Consider the following 17,621-nt stretch of genomic DNA (forward strand, 5'->3'; position numbering starts at 1 on the left):
TTTGCAAGTGTATTTTCTTTTTAGCAGAAGGATCTTAGTAAAAGGTAATTGCTCAATTGTGCTAGTGGATTACGACAGCAATGCTCATTTCTGTCCAACAATATGCACTCAATTTGAGGCAAATTTACTTTGAAACAAGTCCCCATTATTTTCCATTGTACCTACTTCTGAGTATGGATGTGCAGTGTCTTTGAAGCAATTCAGTGATAAAAGGTATCAGTGATAAAAGATAAGGATATCTAAATGATACCTAAATGTTGGGATGAATCCTTATATTCTGTAACTGAGCAGTTTACAGTGATAACTTTAATTTAGGCATTGCATGTATATGTATGAACACAGTTCCCAAATCCTCCTGCATAAGCATTAAGACCATCCTTTCACCCTTCTATTCAAAATTCACCAATTTATAGTCGAGACTGGTGAAATGTTACTAATTCACATGGCCACAAAGACTGTGTCAAACAAGAGGCAGAAGATGAAAGGGATCAGAAGCTAGGATCATTTGAACAGAGTCTTTGAACTATGTTGACAAGTGTGTTTGTGTGCGTGTTTCTTCAGTGATCTCAGCCAAGGATGTTTACAAGGCGGGTATGAGAACCTGGTTTGGCTTTACAATAGCAACTGATAAAGCATCACTACCAAAGTTGCACAGTAATCCATAAATCACCGTTATATATTTAAAAGCAAATTACTACCCAAGACAGCATAGATCAACATCTTTTTTTCCCTTCCCCTCTGATCTCACCACTTATAATTGTCCCGTTCTACAACTGTGTAGGTATATACTACGAAACTCAAATACCACTTCATATATCTGATGAAATAGATTCCAGTCAACAAAAGCATACACTATAATAACTGTTTTAGCCTTGAAGATGCTACAAGACTCTTGGTTGTTATCGTTAAAAAATAAATGTCATTCAGGACATGTATTTCTTCACAATACACAAAGAACATTCAATAGCTATGAAAAGGTGATGTTTCAATCCTATTTCCATTACTGTGTTATGAAGAATGATGTAGACAAGCGTTGAGTCCATTTTTCCTTGGTTTACAATTCCACCCAACACCAGAGGTACTTGGGTGCAGGCATCTTTAAAATATGCAGCTATCTTTATTTAGAGACATTGATTTAAGCAAGGATTATATTCAAAGATTAAATGCATTTTCAATTGATACTATGACTTGCTACATTTTGGAAAGTAAAATGATAATAATTAATTAAATATATGCACTTTATTATGAGTCATTTTGCCAGAAAGGTTTTTTAACCTTATAAAATTTCCAAGCACTCTATTATAATAAATATTACTAGGTCTAACACAGGGGGGAGGAAAGGACACAAACACACACACACATAACTTTGCACAGAAATGTCATAACCTGAACCTCTTCCTTTTGTGACCTTTTGGTCCCATCCTTTTACAACATTATATACAGGGCTGTGTATGCTTTGCTATATAAATATGAAAAAGCAAGGAGTCTGATGCCATATTTTAAACTACCAAAGTTACACTGGCATAGGATCTTCTGGACAAGAATCCAGGTCACTAGATAAAATAGACTCATGGGTTTATCTTCTGGAATTTGTCACCATATAAATAAAATCTGTCAAGTGAGGATACAGTTCTGGGATCAGGTTGGCTCTAGTCCAAAAAGGCTTATCCCATAATAAATCTGTGCCTTTCAAGTGCCTTAAGACCATGATCCATTTGTTGCAATAGACTTTGTTGCAATCCTGTTCATGCTTATTCAGAAGATAATGCTGTGAACAGAACAAGTCCATTGTCCCCTAGAGAGGGTCTTGGGGACCTAAGGGTATCAGATTCCACTTCCTGAAGACAGAGAAATCCGTTTTCCAGCTGATATGGCTGGCAACTCTGTTGACTCCCTTGTTGAGCTCTGGAATAGGACCCTGGTAATCCTGATTGACACAATCAATCTTGAACATCCTTTCTAGCAGATTTTGTATGACTCTGTGGTATACCCCTGAGCTGAGAGAAATGAACTTGAGACCCAGTGTGGTTCAGTGGTTAATACCATGGGAATGGGACTAAGGAGATCCAGGTTCTAGTCCCCACTCAGTCATAAAGCCAACTGGGTGACTTGTGCCAGTCTCAGACTCTCAGTCCAACCTAACTCACAGGGTTGTTTTTGTGTGGATAAGATTGAGAGAAGGTGGAAAACTACGTAAGCCACCTTGAGTTTCTTGGAGGAAAAAATTGGGATAAAAATATGATAAATAAAAAGGACATGTCTTAAGCACTGATAGATTAAAAGTCCTGGTGGATTCAATAAATCCCTGATAAGTTATTATAGCCAGGTATATTTGGAGCAGAGAAGGTGGTCAATAAGTAACATCGCAGTGTCTCTATGCAGTCTATTTGTTGCCAACATTGCTCTTTGGGCTCATCCAGGGACTATTACTAGCTGGCCCAAGGACATCTTAGACACATCTGACTCACACTGTAATACATTTGCTAGACATTTCTGGATAAATTCTTGTATCTGCCAGGCCTCCAATTACACAGCACTTGAATCTGGTAAGGTTCCCAGAGCACAGCCTGGTTCAGTTTTCTTGGATAAGTTCCAGTTGGTTCAGCTCAAGCATACTAACAAGGTCCTTGTCCAAGCACCTTGCAACCATGTCTGTACTCAACCCTTGCTCCTCTTGGTTTACAAAACGTAGAAAGCCTGGAACAACTGGCTGAGGCAGGAAGATGACCAATGCCTCTACAATCTAATGTTTGGGTCTCTTGTTGTCTTAAAAAAAAAAGTGGTAGTCACTTGGTCCAGGCTGCATGATGACCTATGGCAGGAGAGAGACAAGGGAATTGTGCCCGTTGATATTCCTGGATCTGCAAACAGCTTTCAGTACCATGGACCAAGGTATACCTCTGGAGTGGCTCCAAGGTAGATTTGATTTTAATCACAGATTTAAATCATGGCTTTCTACATAATTTAAATCATGTCTGCCTTACCTGTAGGTAGAGGAACTTGGGTCTGTTTTATGGCCTGCTGCCATTACAGATTTTCTTCTCCAGGGAAAGAATGAGATAAATTCAGGCTATACACAAAAAAGATACAAAGACTTGTGGAATGTTCTGTGCAAAAGTAGTTCACTTTCATTCTTGCTGCTTCCTCCTTCCTCCCCACAGTTTGTTTCTTATACAAATCTATTCCACTCCCAAGGAAGGCTTGGTTGGTGGCAGCAAGGAGAAGGTAGCATCCAAATTAGGAAATTATTTCCTTGCCAAGACCTGCTGGCCACCAACTTTACTATCTTTTCGGTGCCATGTTTAGATAACCCCTTTGTTGAGGCATTTACCAAATCCAAATCACACATGGGTTAGGGTGTAAGGGGTATGGCCTAGTTTTAATAATTTAGTTGTAAATATAGGGTTTAACAATTTTATGTAATTTTACGATGCATTATTGCTTCATTCTGTAATGTATGTTATTACATTTGTAACTGTTCTTCACCACCCAGAGAGCTTCAGGTACAGAACTGAAGATATAAAATATTAGCTTGAGATCGGGCTATTCTATCTCCCCTTGCAACTAACATGGAAAGCACCATAACTACTGCTTCTCCAAGGTGATAAGAACAACTGGTGCATAGGATGAAAAAGAAGGTGGAGAGCCTGAATCCCCATGGTCCTAGATCCCGTGTATCACCATTTCCAACTATGGTCAATTAAATCACTGCAACTCAGTGGATTCAAATGCATGCAGTGTAAACCTTCACACTGTTTCATTACTGGAACTGTCAAGAAACACTGAACGCAAGTATGCTGGGGGTGAACAATAAAAGGAACATTTACACTTTATTCAGATGTAACAGGAAATACATGTAGCATGTAGTCTTCTGAAGGAACTACCAAGATGGATCCTGTACAAGATGCTTTTATAACCCATCAGTTACATAGTTTGGGGAAGTGCCCCACTTTAAGTTCAAAGTTGTTCTTACAGTATCAGCCTTTTGCCAGCTATATTATGGCAGAGCTTTCCCTGATCTTGTTCTGACAGTTAATATCACTATTGACTGGCTTTTTAAAGTACATACTTTTATCCTATAATTGAATAAAGGCAGTTTCATATTCTCATTGTATTCATCCCAATCTGAACAAGAGATCCTTAACAGTCCACTCTAGATCTTGAAACACTTCTCATTCAAGAACACAGAGTTCTGCTTTAATTGTTGCTATCTATCTATATCAAGTGTTCTGTTAATGTACTCTCAGAAAGTATGGCCACTTGCATTTTTAACACTAAGTTGAACTCTGTTGCCATCTTATTCTGGCCAGAAAACAAAACCCTGAATATTTCATAACCTGCTATTAAAAACTTGTCTAAGAACTGACAGTAGCAAACTCCAACCAATTGTCCCTGAAAAAGAGAGAGGAGGGCACTTTTCTAGTGATGTTGCCACATATGACATTTGAAAAGCAACAATACATGCATCTGATGAAGTAGGCTCTTATCCATGGGTAGTACTTAATAACGCCCACACACTAGCAGTACCCACTGCTAGACCTTCTTATAGAACAAGCAGCAAGCCAAAGCACTCATTTCCATAATAGAACAGGTCAAAGGAGCTAACAGAAGGGAATGTTAAACATTTCAAAAATGTGCATTTCGGTTTGCTTTCAAGTTAACTTAGGAAGTGCTATTTCTTGTTGCACTCACAGTGGGTTCCATGGGTACAACAGCAGAAGTCCTGCAACAGTACACAATACTGCACCAAATAAATGTATGCTATAAAATGTTTTAATATGTAATGTACTACAAGACAGTCGCTTAAAAAAAACAGACTAACATGGTTATCCATCCTGGAAATATTCTTTAAGTCAAAACATTCTTATCCTTCCTTCTTTCATCTCCTATCAAGGAAGAGACCATTATGTACTAGCAAAAATGTTCCTCATTAGGGAAACTGCAGCCTGTGGTGGAATCTGTGCCAGTACTATAACACTGAGGCTCACATTCCCATCAGAGTTCCCAAGAGCAGTGCTGCACTTCTCCTAGAGAAAAAAAGCTCTTAATGGCATTGAGATGGAGCATCACCCAGTGTCAGGGAGCAAGTTATCACCTGTTTTTATTTATGACCCTACACAATAGGAAAAAAGCAGTGGTCCTATCTCATCCTTCTATCTGCATAGCCTCACAGTGGTAAGTTTGTGCCATAAAGTATCAGGAATTAGATTTTACATATAATGTATCAATTATTTACCCAGAACAAGCACACATATTCCCATTTCATCATCATCTTATCATTATCATTGTTCATTGTATTTATAAACCACCCCATAGCTCATAGCATCCTCTGGGCTGTGTACAATATATAGCAGAACATACATTAAAAACTAATAAAAACAATGAAAACAGAATGCAATGACTTGACAGCTACACAAAGTTGTAACAATAACTTATAACACAGTAGCAGATTGAAAACAAACATCAGTAAACAAACATCAATAAAATATTAAAACATAACATTAATCATTAAAATATTGGGCAAATAAAGAAGTTTTAACCTGGCACCATGAGTTCAAGTCCCACACTATCTGCAACACCATGCTGCTGTTATCAGTGTCTAACTGATATCCTATTTGCACCTCCATGCTCTGGCAAACCATGTGGGCCAGTACACTGAACATTCTCTGCTAATCTGTGAAATCACTGTTCAAATGCTACTCCAATAGCAGCAAAAAGGTCACATTAAGTAATTCACATTTGCTTAGCCCAAAGTCTGAAACTATAAAATGGTGATTTTAAATCTCTCCCTCTTGCAGCAACAGGTAAGTTAACTTAAGGGAGTTCACAAAAGGAATAATTCTCATTTTCCATCCTCCAAGCAGTCCACCATATAAGATCCTATAAAGTTCAGGCAATCCTGCCCCTTCTAGAAATACCTTTGCAGGGAGGGGAGCAGGAATGGAGGATAAAAAAAACTCCCCTTCAATGATCTCAGGTTAATTTAGTATCCAACGATCTAAGCCAAACACTTCAATGTATGTCTACTCAGAAGTACTGTTGAATGTAATAGGCTTTACTCTTAGGAACGTTAATATAGGATTGCACGGTCAAGCATTTAATTCTATACACACTTAAGTCTCATTGAACTGAATGGGGCATATTTCTGAATAGGTGCAGAGAATTGTACTGCTAGGGCAAAATCCAATGCATATTTAACGCTGGGGCGGGGAGGTGAGCCTGGATGGGCAATGCAGGGCGCTTTATTCCCCCTCTCTGCCCGAACTTTCATAGGTTCGTGCCCTTAGAAAATTAGCATACTTTTCTCAGAGTATGCTAATTTTACTCTGCTTACTCTATTGTAAGCAAGAGTAAGTCTGCAGTCCCGGCATACTATGTTAAGTAGCTTTATTAAGCTACGCTATACCATGTAAGAGCTCTTCCTCTCTACTGTGTCCTTAGTCTATGAATCACTTATTCTATGGACTCTCGCAACCCCAGCTATACTTATTGCTTCATCTGCTGGATGTTTAGAAAACGGGTGAAAAACTCCCCTGCTAGCAAGAACAGAATGTCCACCAAGTTACTCTTTAAAAGCTTAAAAACCTCTCCACTACTAAGGGCAAGATCGCAAGCGAAAGCACCCGATTAGCTCCAGCGCATCCTACGGAGCTAGTTCCAATTCTCGGGCGCACGCAAAGCCGAATTGCGCCGAAGCGGACTCGCGACACAGAGGATTCCACCAATCAGAAACATCCGGTCGTCACGAACGACAGAGCGCGCCACACTCACGCAGAACGAGAGTCAGAGATGTGCAAGGGAGGGAGGAGGGCCGTGGGGCGCTCTTTTACAACCGCGGATCAGACAGCGAGGACAGGGAAGAATGCGAGGCTGAGATCGCCGAAGAGGCTGCGCTTTGCCTGTGCTTACAACCTGCTCTCGCCGCTCTGATTAGGCAAGAGCCCCGCTACTGGCACTAAAACAATTGCAACAGCACCAGGCACACTTAATGGGGGAAGGCGTGCTCTTAAATTGGGAAGTAAAAGGCAAAGCCTCAAGCTGCAAGACTGAAGTCCGAAACAGCTTAGGAAGTCAATTCAACTGCATTATCAGCGACTGCACCCTGGCCGAGAAAGAAGCCCCATTGAACTCGGTGGGACTTATTTCTGCGGTGACATACATAGGATTATATATGCTGCAAATGGGAGTACTCACTCCCACATCATTTAGAATCAGGCTGCAAACAAGTTCTAGTGTGACAGAGCAACTCCTACGAATTGCAGGAGACTGCTGTTACTTCTTCCCCTGCTGAGAGTAACACAGAGGGATGGCTATGGTGGGGTGAAGTTAGAAGAGGGTGCGGACTAGAGGGGGGAGAAAAGGTAGTAAGTGAATATTACGGGTTCCATCGGAACATGGAAGAATGGGTCCAGGTGCGCGTTTGTCTAGGTTATTACCTGCGCTGGAAGTCTTGCTCAAAAGGAATCAAGTAGGGGTCTCTCTCCAGCACTCGCTCCAGTTCAGGCGCATTCGGACTTAACAGAGCCATCTTTGCAGCTGTAGTAGCAGGATCCGGCCGCCGTGCCAAGATATGACCAGAAGCGGCGCCCTCCCTGCTCTATATACACTTTGGTAAGAAGGGGACTTCCGACCTCTCCCGTAACCCTCCCCTTTCCTCTTCTCCCTGTCTGTCTAGATAGGGCTAAACTGGGTGACGCCTACCCAGGCTGGGAAGAGATGATCCCGCTGCAAAAGGACGCTGACTGCAAGTAACTGGGGCCTTTACCGTTTGTCAATAACAAAACCTGCTGCAGCTGAGGATTTGCAGCTTCATACTGACTGGGCATGCTCGGGAGCAAGCGCAGTGGGTTTTCTGAACCTTCGCTCTTCCCGGAGCCGGCCTTGCTTGTTAGTCTTACAAAGAGATCCCAATTCGGGTGGAGAGTGAGGTTTGCGGAAGTGGGCTGTCTTTCGTAGCGTACTTGAACAAACAGGAAGGAAACGGAGTGGTGGGCAGAATTACGGCGTGGGTTCACTTTTTGACATTATTAAAGCAAGCGCTTGGAATCCATAAAAGAAAGGAGAAGGAGAGCATCTGACTACCCTAAGCCTTTCCAAGTCGGGCTAAATCTGCAGGCTATCCACCTTTAGTGGGAGCATCTCCATAAGAGGACTTCCTTCGGATTAAACATGCATGCCAGAGGCACGGTGGTTATTAGTGGAAATCGCTCGTGAATTTGTCAAGAGGCGGAGGTGGGCTTCTATTCTGGTCGTCTCAACAACTGAGTGCTATTGCTCTCTTTTAAAGACACAGTCTGGCACAAAGCCCGAACAAAATGTACTTGCTGTGTGTCCAAGCAGAGTGGCTGCTGTTCCTTAAGGACTGCAGCCCAATTGAAAGGTTTTTTTAGGAGTATGTTCAGAATGAGAGAACCTTGTCTCTCGAATAGCAGTATGCCTCCTGGTGTACTTGGAAAACAGTTTAATAAGTAGTTTTCTAATGGAGTTGTCTTTGTGCAGGATGTAGCCTTACTAAATTTGAATGTGAAGAGACGGGGGTAATTGTTCAAGTATGATCTAGTTTCCAGTGCAAATCCTACTCAGTTGTTGACAAATGCCCCAATATAGATAGGTAAAGAAGCAGTCTAGAGCAGCAGTTCCCATCTGTTTTATTTCCTACTGATCATTTGAAATGTGTTAGGAAGCTTGGTGGACCATGCATATTGTCGTTGTTCTACAATCAATGTACAGCCACACCTCATTTGTAAAACATTTTTTCAGTACTGGAATTACTACCACCAGCACTGGGTTATGAAGATTGCATGCCCTAAACCAGTGACTTGGTAGCCTCTTCAGTAAGCTGGCTCCCAACAACAGCTTTGATCACCATACTTAAAATGATTGGAAAGACAAGGCTAAGGATAGATATTCTCAGTTATTCCACAACCAGCTTACCTGAATGAACCACAGTATGAGAACCTCTGACCTAAAGCAAGCATTTTCACATTTTCTTGCAGAGGAAACCCATTTTACATCAACTAATCAGTCAGCCATGCATCTCGGGACATTCTAAAGTGTTGCAAAGAATTCTATAAATTGTTCTAGAGCTCAGACTCTACCCATGCACTGGCAGAAGATACTGACCTTCAATTACTTGGATCTAATACAGAATTAGGTTTTCACTTCCATGGTAACTGAGTCAAGCAGTCAAACATCCTCTCAGCTTTGAAGCTTCATAGGTGGATGAGGATCATCCATAGTGGTTTCCACCAGCTCCAAGGTTATGTGGAGGAACAGTAAGTCTAGAAGGCAGGACGTTTGCATTGCAGGCATTAAGTGGTATGTGGAGAAAGAATCCATGTGCCTGTCCTTGGCAGCAGCAAAACAACCACTGCAGTTTGAAAATGGGACTTAGGCTACAGTTGTAAACATAAGGGAAAAGTCTCATTGAACTCAGTGAGACTTATTTTGGATAAACTTGTATAATCAGGTGGTACTAGGTGATTTCCATTCATAGTTCCCAAAATGGCTTCCACTTGTGGATGGAGTTTCTAAGACAGAATTTTCTCCTGTCCCTTCTCAAAATCTAAGGGTATCTTATGACAATGTTGAGTATGTTACATATAACTAAATAAACATGTTTTAAAATCTCCCTAAACACCCTTACATTAAGGCTACATTCCTATACAAACTTACCTGAGAGTAAGGCCCATTGGGGTAATGTGGCTTATGTCAGTTGGTATGTATAGGATCGCACAATAAAACTTCCCATGCTTCATACTTCTACAGTTTCAGTATTTTCCATATTCTTATCCACTGTTCCTTCTGTCCTGAATGGGTCTTCCTCTCCTTCCAAGAAGATCAGAACAAACAGCCTTCTAAGTAAAGTATTATGTTAAAATTTACTTACTGATATAAAAGATGAGTATTGCAGAAATCAATAACAAAATATACCAATGAAGTTAGAATACTGTCATTAGGGGACTGTGTGATTGCCAACTGCATACCTTTCTTCTTTCCCAAACAAAAAGAGCTGACTACACATTCAAGGTGGATAGTGCTGCTTATGGGCCAATCACCCGGAACATCTGATAATGTTCAATTGGTCTGCCCTTTCAAGGTGGCATCATATAATTGGACTAATGAAGTTAAGTTCACCCCCATCATTCTCAGTTTTCTCCCACAATTCCCTCTCCAAAACTGAAACTGGTCTTATTCTCAGTGATGGCCTGGCTTATCTTTGGAGCCATTAGCCTATTTCAGCTATGAATAGAACCGTGTCTTCCACTTCTTAATCAGAATCAGTCAACAACCTTTGTAAGCTGTACTATGGAAAAAGTGAGTCCAATCCCTACATCTCCCAATCCCATTTCATAGCCAATATTCGGCTTGTGCCCTCTATTTACCTTATGAAGTGAGCTCTAATCCACAAATGCTAGATATTTGCGACAATAGATCTGTTCGTCTTTAAGCTGTAGTAGCATTCTCGTTTGTTTGTTTTTTCTCTAAAAGATAATAGCTACCTCTTAGTACTATTTGATACTAAGTTATACCCTTCTTAGCTTACCCAATTTTTAACAAAAAGCAAGGTTGTGTTTTCAGCTCATCAGTGTCTGAAGGTATGAAAAATTCAAATTCTCTTTCCTCTTTCATGCACATATATTGAACAAAAAGTGTAACTGCATAATGTTGCAAAGTTGACACATTGAAACAGAAACCCAAAGTATCCTGTGATGATTATTTGCCTCCTAAGGCAAGTAAGTTGATACAACAACAAAAACAGACTTCATGTTTGGGAGTGCATTTGACAAAGAGAAAGCAGAGCATTGAAATGTGTATAGAAACAAAATAAAAGCTTTTGAAGATTCTCTTCCTTTCTCCTGTTATTTTGTATCAAGAGTTATGTCATTCCAGAAGGCACTGTGTGTGTTATAACCTGGCTAGAATGGTAAGACATCTCCAGCAAATAATAGTGTCTTGTACAGTCCTATCAGATAATTATTGAAAATACACTGTATTTAGTGACTGGGGTACTGCAGAGGAAGGATATCACCACAGAGAAGGCCTCTTGCTATGTTACTTCCAGATGATACTTTGCAGGATATGACATTGGCAGCAGGGCCTCCCCTGGAGATTGTAGTGGTATAACAGTATTATATAGGGGTGACGTGAGAGATAAAGCAGACCTAAGTTGCCTGGGGTTTATGTATCAGTGAAAATACTTTGAACCTGGCTCAATGGCAAACTGAGCAGTTCAGCATCCTGTACTGGCAATCAACCTCAATGGCAGAGAGCATTACAGTAGTCCAGTCTTAAGAGTTATCAGTGTATGTTTAAACTATCCCTGTTTTGAAAGTGGTACAGTATAAGTACCAGCCAAAGTTGGTAAAAAAGTTGCAACAGTCTTGTGTGATTCTACTAACCATGATGAATCTGTACATGCTTACCTGGGAGTAAGCCCCATTGAAAGCGAGGCTTCTGAGCAGATACATAGGATTTCACTCATGTTACAAGCCTATATCCACTTACCTAGCAGCAATGTCCTTTCTAAGTCAAAATTATAAGGCCAACAGATGCTACAACACTTCCATGTCCTCAGTACATTAATTTCTGAAGGATTAGATTCTATGAGACATAGACATAGAATCATACAGTTAGGCCTAGAAGGACATCAAGGCGAAGCCCCTGCTCAATGAAGAACTTAAGTCTCCCATCCAGATTCTAACCAGGCCTGTCCCTGCGTAGCTTCCAGGTTTAGGTAGGATCATAATATATAACTCCATGGTAAAATATTGTGTTTAGCAGAAATTTTCTAATATTGAGGTGGACATCTTTTTAGAATTTGATCTGCAGATAGGCATGAACAACCAATGCATGGTGGTTTGATCAGTTGAGTGTAATATGATTCCTCCCAACAGCCACAAAATTTACCAGGTACCATTAGCCCAGTCATACTATCACATACTAATCTGTTTTTCAAGGTTGTTATATAGTAAAAAATGATGTGGGGAATCTCTGAATTATTTAGGTATGATAATAATTTAATCTTTTGAATTTCTCATGAAAAATTAACCTAAAATAAGTTCTGTTTTACCATAGAGCAATGCTGAATATAATACTTCATGTATAGCAATGTACCCACTGCCTTTGGGGCAGTGGGCACATTTGACAATTTGGTGAACTGTCAGGGCACCACCACAAAATGGCTGCTATAGGACAGATTAAACACAAGGCAGAGGTTGGGTCAGCCTCAACATACACACCTGCTTTGAACCCATGTTTTCTGAACCAGCAGAAATCTTTAAAGCTATTCCAGCTGCTGATGAACTTAACTTTAAAAAAAAAAAAAAGGAAAGAAAAGAAAAAAGGTGAAAGCGGGGGGTGGGGGATAGCATGGCTATTAGTATTAAAGCTTTATTGATATATGTAAATTTGTCCATATGTAGTGATTATTGCAATATGGTTGCTTTCTTTCAGACCCAGAAATCATTCAGAAACAATAGCTTTTATCTCTTCTGGCTATGCATTCCAGATGCATATATATATATAATATTTTAAATAATGTTTTATATTAGCCTGGCACTGAGTCACATGGTCTTCTCACCCTATAGATAGAAAGGTACATTCACATGCACATTACACACACAGAGACAAAGACGGAGACGGAGAGAACGAGAGAGAATTATATAAGCTCGCTGTGAGAGTGCAACAGTTTGGTGCTGTATACCTATCTGGGATGTGATGAAAAGCTGAATCAGGACTGTGGGGGTGGGTGGATTGCAGTTTGTTATGGAGACAAGGAAGCCAACAGAACACTGTTGGTAGATTCACAACCAACACTATAGTGCTGATATCATGATGGAAAACATAAGGACTGGCACTCTACCCCTGTATTTTCAAATGGGAACTTGCCAAGATAACATCAAGGCAAAAAAGACATTGACCCTACTTGGCAGATAGGTGTAGTTTTATGTGCAAGTCTACTTATTATTACTAAGTGGGAGTGAGAACGCTTTTGCAAATCTATCACAAATCATTGAGCATAAACAAGAGAGTTCTAAATCCATATCTTAACCTGTTCCATGTCCTTATAGTATGAATGTTCCTGTTCTTAACAGTACAATTCTATGTATGTTTAGGAAGATGAAAGTCCCATGACTCCTAGCATTCTCCAATCAGCAATGCATAAGGAGGTGTTGGCCATATGTTATCATTCCAGGGGTAAAGCTTTTTCAGTTCTGTAGCCTGTACCATTGTCTTGTCTTGTATCCTACCAAGTGACAATCACTTTCTTCTTCCTGGCTAGTAACTTGCATTTTATCTGTGTCCTTTAATTCAAGGTTTCCAATTGTTCCTTGATGGAGAGACCACCTGCTGCTGAAGCATAGAAAAGAAGGTAGTTCCTGCCGTCATTTTGTTCTTTAGGGTTGCCGTGTGCAAAGCAAAAGTTTCACATTTTGTGATTTTTCCCTTTGTCATTCTGAGACAGCTCCAACATTTCACAGCATCATTATCAGCTGACTGGTGTAAACAGATGAGAGAAATGTATAAATCAGCAGCAGCAATTTGTAAATGAACAACAAGAATGTGGCCGAGAGTTTGGACCCCTGGAGATGTAGCGCTCAAACTCCTGATTTAGCAATATTCAGTAGGTATTGGTGTGACTCAGTTCTGACTGATAGCTACTGAACAACAACAACCATGGTAACCCTTCAAAACTCTACACTTTCTCGATATTTCCAAAACTATTTTTTAGGTTGTGCAAAAAGCAGAGAATGGAAAAAAGAAACAAGCTCCCAAAATATGACTAGGAGCTTTCATCATTGGGTGTGCAGTTTAGAAATTTACTGATTTATTTATAGATAGTTGTTATGTGCTATCAAGTTGTTCCCAGTTTATAGCAGCGCTATGAATAAAAGCCTTCCAAAATGCTGTCCATGATAGCCCTGCTCAGCTCTTGTAAATTCAAGGCTGTGGCTTCCTTTATGGATTCAGTCCATCTTGTATTGGGTCTTCGTTTTCTTCTACCTTCGATGTTCCCTAGCATGGTTGTATTCTCAGGGAGTTTGCCTTCTCATGATGTGCCCAAAGTTTAATCTCAAAATAGAGATTTGCAAATTACCCAGTTCCCTGCTTTTTGTCCCAGCTGTTGAAGAATTGTGGAGTTAAAAGTTTACATAGTTTTGTGGAATATTGGCTGGTCCTAATAAAGGCATTACCCAACTGGGGATTTCATAAATGCAGGTCATAGTAAATTAATTTTAGCACTTACTTGTTTTCATAGTGAACTGAGTGCTTCCAAGACCAAATCTGACAAACTTAACACTGCATTCATTTCATTGGTCTTTGTCTTAACTTATGTACTTTCTACAGTTGTAATACAGCTATCTTGTTTGACTTTATGAGTTCAATTTAATAAGCATAGTTTGGCTTCCTTTTGCAATATTCAAAGTATATATGCCTACTTGTTTTGGCACCAGGTCAAAACTTTCTTAATTTCTCACCATTTTAATTGTCAGTTATGCCATTTGCTTTTATATAGGCTTTTAAATTGTTTTGGTACATGTAGAATAGTTGTGATTATGCATTGTTTTGTTCATTGTTTGATTGCATGCCTGTCAAATTTCATTGTCATGTGAATGTTTATGACAGGCGAGTCTGTTTTAAACCTGTTTTTAAATTGATTGTTATTTGGTATATTTTTAATTATATTCTGTATACTCTGAGAGTATTGTGCTAATTCAATGGCATAGAAATGCCTTAAATAGATAAATAATACATGGTTAGATAACTAGTCTATACAAGAGATAGTAGGCTCTGGAACACAAAAACTTATGACGCAATAAGTTTGTCATTTTATTTGACAAGGTGCAATGCTATGAACAGCTCGCTAAAGAAGGATATTAGTTACAGTGGAAACCTGTGAATCTGTCAGTACTGGCAGCATGACACTTTTTTTTGTCTTTTCCATTTTACCTAGATGGAAACTGAGTTTCTTAAAACACAATCCTATTCAAGTTTAAACAGAGGTAAAGGCCTACAACTCCCAGCCCTCCCCAGCCAGCACAGCTGGGATTATAGTCCTTTTTTCTCTGTCTCAACTTTCATATGGTTGCACCTTGGTGATTATAGTTGTAGCTAGTAGAAATATGGAAGGAGAAAACTGCAGTTCAGTCTGTTAACTTGCTTTGCTTCAACTGTATTCCTTGAAAAATAGCCATACTAAATACTCCGGTCTCTTTTTAAGTTGATGATTAATTCCTTGCATGCTCCAGATGTTTACTTTTAATCTTCCCTTTGGTTATATTTTATGCATTATATTCCAGATTGAATCCAACTTTTGCCCTTTTCAACTAATTTTGGTGCTTTTTCATCTTATAAGAATTAAATTTATGACTTTAATTTTGTCATATTTACAAAGGAAAGGGTTACAATACATTTGCTGTTCTGTATCAGGTGTTGAATGAAGGGAAAATCAAACATCCAGTTAGTACATAAAATTATTTACATTATGTATATTATTACCAATAAAATTTTAAAACAGAAAAGAATGTTAAATGTGTTCAATATGTAAAAGCTTCTAGGAGATGGCCACTGATAAAAGAATCTCTAGAGAATGTCTGCATAAACATTCTAAACTCAGGACTGATGACAAATTCCTTACAGGGTTTATGGGAAAAGCTAGTGAGTTCTTATGATGATCCATAGTCAAACACAGGACAGTAAATCTTTAGTTGTCTGAGGCATTTTCCAGATTCCAGCTCTTGCATAGGACTTTTAATGCTCTATGTCATGGGTCCTCAAACTATGGCCCACGGGTTGGATCCGGCCCGCCATGGCCATTTATCCGACCTGCCATAGGGGTTTTGGACAGGCCACGCACACACGCACATGTGGTGAGGCGAGGCGGGGGCTTGCTCTTGCAGACATCGTTTTGGACTCGCTCGGAGAAAATGATCTCCTTGCAAGCAAGCCTCCACCTTGCAGTGCGTGCGCCCAGCGGCGGCTTGCAAGATCATTTTGGACTCGCTTGGAGAAAACGATCTCCTGTGAGCAAGCTGGCGCCTTGCCATGTGTGCGGGTCCTGCCCTGGCCCGCGCCCTCCTCCCACACCGCCTTGGTGGCCCGTGCCCATCGCTAGCACCTTTCAGCGGACCCCCAGTTTAAAAAGTTTGTGGACCCCTGCTCTATGTGACTAAAGCAGTCCATAGTAATCAAGATTTGATTTGCTTGATGTCCTGCAACTGTGCATTAGGTTATGTACTCATGCAACAGCCTTCATTTTGACTCCCTTTTTTGTTGTGTGTCAGTTCATTTTTTCTTTATTTTTTGTTGCAATACACACACACCAAAAACAACAAAGGGACACGGACAACAAGGAGCTGGCAAGAAAATGTTAACATGGAAGGCTAAGTTTGCGTTTCTCTCTCTCCACTATGCATGTAGCTCATGACAGTGCTTCACTGGCTCAGTATGATTCAACTTCCGAAGTGTAGCATAGTTTTCAACTCAAATACTTACCTAGGGCCAGTGGCTACTTGCCCCAGGCAAGGAAATGAGTGGCAACTTACAAGCTGAACAGATTTTAGCTGGTGCCTAGCTTCTGGGATCATCTTTGTCTATATTACTAAGAACTGAATTTTGCCAGTTGGTCCTCCGTGACAGTTCTGTCAGGGATGCTGCAACTTGCAGGCTTTAAGGCAGATAGATCTGCAGTGGGAAACATTCCAGGAACACAAGGTTACTAGTCTTTGAGAAGCTTGCCAGTGTCTTTCTCATGGAGGATGCGAAAGCGTGGTAGTAGTGAGATGAAAAAGCTTTCACACAACAGTGGAAAATTGTACAGGAGGAATCCTTATCAAAGTCCTTGCAATTCTTAATAGAGTTATGTGTAACTTTTGTGACATTCATTTTTCCCAGTGGGGATCATCATCATCATCATCATCATCATCATCATCATCTCCTCCTCTGCTATCAACAGCCAAAGCTGCCTAGGCAGTTCACAAAAATTTATCAAAGCAGAATAGTAAAAATGGATACAATAAAAATACAGATATGTTAAAACTCTGAAAATTCGAATATACAAAACTGTAAAGAGTTTAAATATCTAAATATCTAGCCGTATCAATAAATACTAGACCCACTTAAGGAATGTTTGATCCAATGTTGGACAATGCACGATGTGCCTCATGCAGTTTACATATGTGCTTTTCATCTTCAGTAAAAGAGTGATTAAAAAATTGAGCAAGTTTCCATTCCTAAGCATGCATCCATATTCCCCAATGAGGTTCATTGTGTTTAGAGATGTGCTTTTCTAGTAAGAACCAGAAACTGATTTAAAGTCAATATACTTCTACATTCAATCACTGTGAAGAAGCAGCAGCAGCAGCAGCAGGAGTGGAAGGAGCAGCGGAAGAAGAAATCAACTATGTTGATTCAATTCATTCTCTGGAGATTCAGGCTATCACACCAAAACCTGCAGATGCCTGACAAGAGGGGACTGTGGAAGTAGTAGCAGAATAAATGGGGAAAGGCTTGAATTATATTGTCATATCACTAGCTACATGAGCCATTGTATGTCTATACAAAAAACAACTATGAAGATAAAATCAGTTTTGACAGAAAGCATAGACAGTTGTGCT

General features: G+C 40.0%; 1 protein-coding gene and 1 long non-coding RNA gene across 4 annotated transcripts in view; one reads left to right on the forward strand and one right to left on the reverse strand.

Annotated features, from left to right (window-relative positions):
* GBE1 (1,4-alpha-glucan branching enzyme 1) overlaps nucleotides 1-7,671 on the reverse strand; it is a 184,265-nt gene extending 176,594 nt beyond the window's left edge. For all 3 annotated transcript variants that reach the window (XM_044441828.1, XM_044441827.1, XM_044441826.1), the window contains exon 1: nucleotides 7,437-7,671. In XM_044441828.1, coding sequence (XP_044297763.1) covers nucleotides 7,437-7,528 — 92 coding nt within the window. In that variant the 5' untranslated portion in view covers nucleotides 7,529-7,671. The remainder of the gene's footprint in view (nucleotides 1-7,436) is intronic.
* A 170-nt stretch (nucleotides 7,672-7,841) lies between these two features.
* Nucleotides 7,842-15,561, forward strand: LOC123029191. Its single transcript, XR_006415881.1, has 3 exons — nucleotides 7,842-9,861; nucleotides 13,320-13,375; nucleotides 13,469-15,561. It is a non-coding gene; the product is annotated as an uncharacterized LOC123029191 (long non-coding RNA).
* Nucleotides 15,562-17,621: the final 2,060 nt, after the last annotated feature.

This window comes from Varanus komodoensis, unplaced genomic scaffold, assembly GCF_004798865.1.
Source record: "Varanus komodoensis strain SLA01 unplaced genomic scaffold, ASM479886v1 scaffold4, whole genome shotgun sequence".
Classification (NCBI taxonomy): Eukaryota; Metazoa; Chordata; class Lepidosauria; order Squamata; family Varanidae; genus Varanus; species Varanus komodoensis.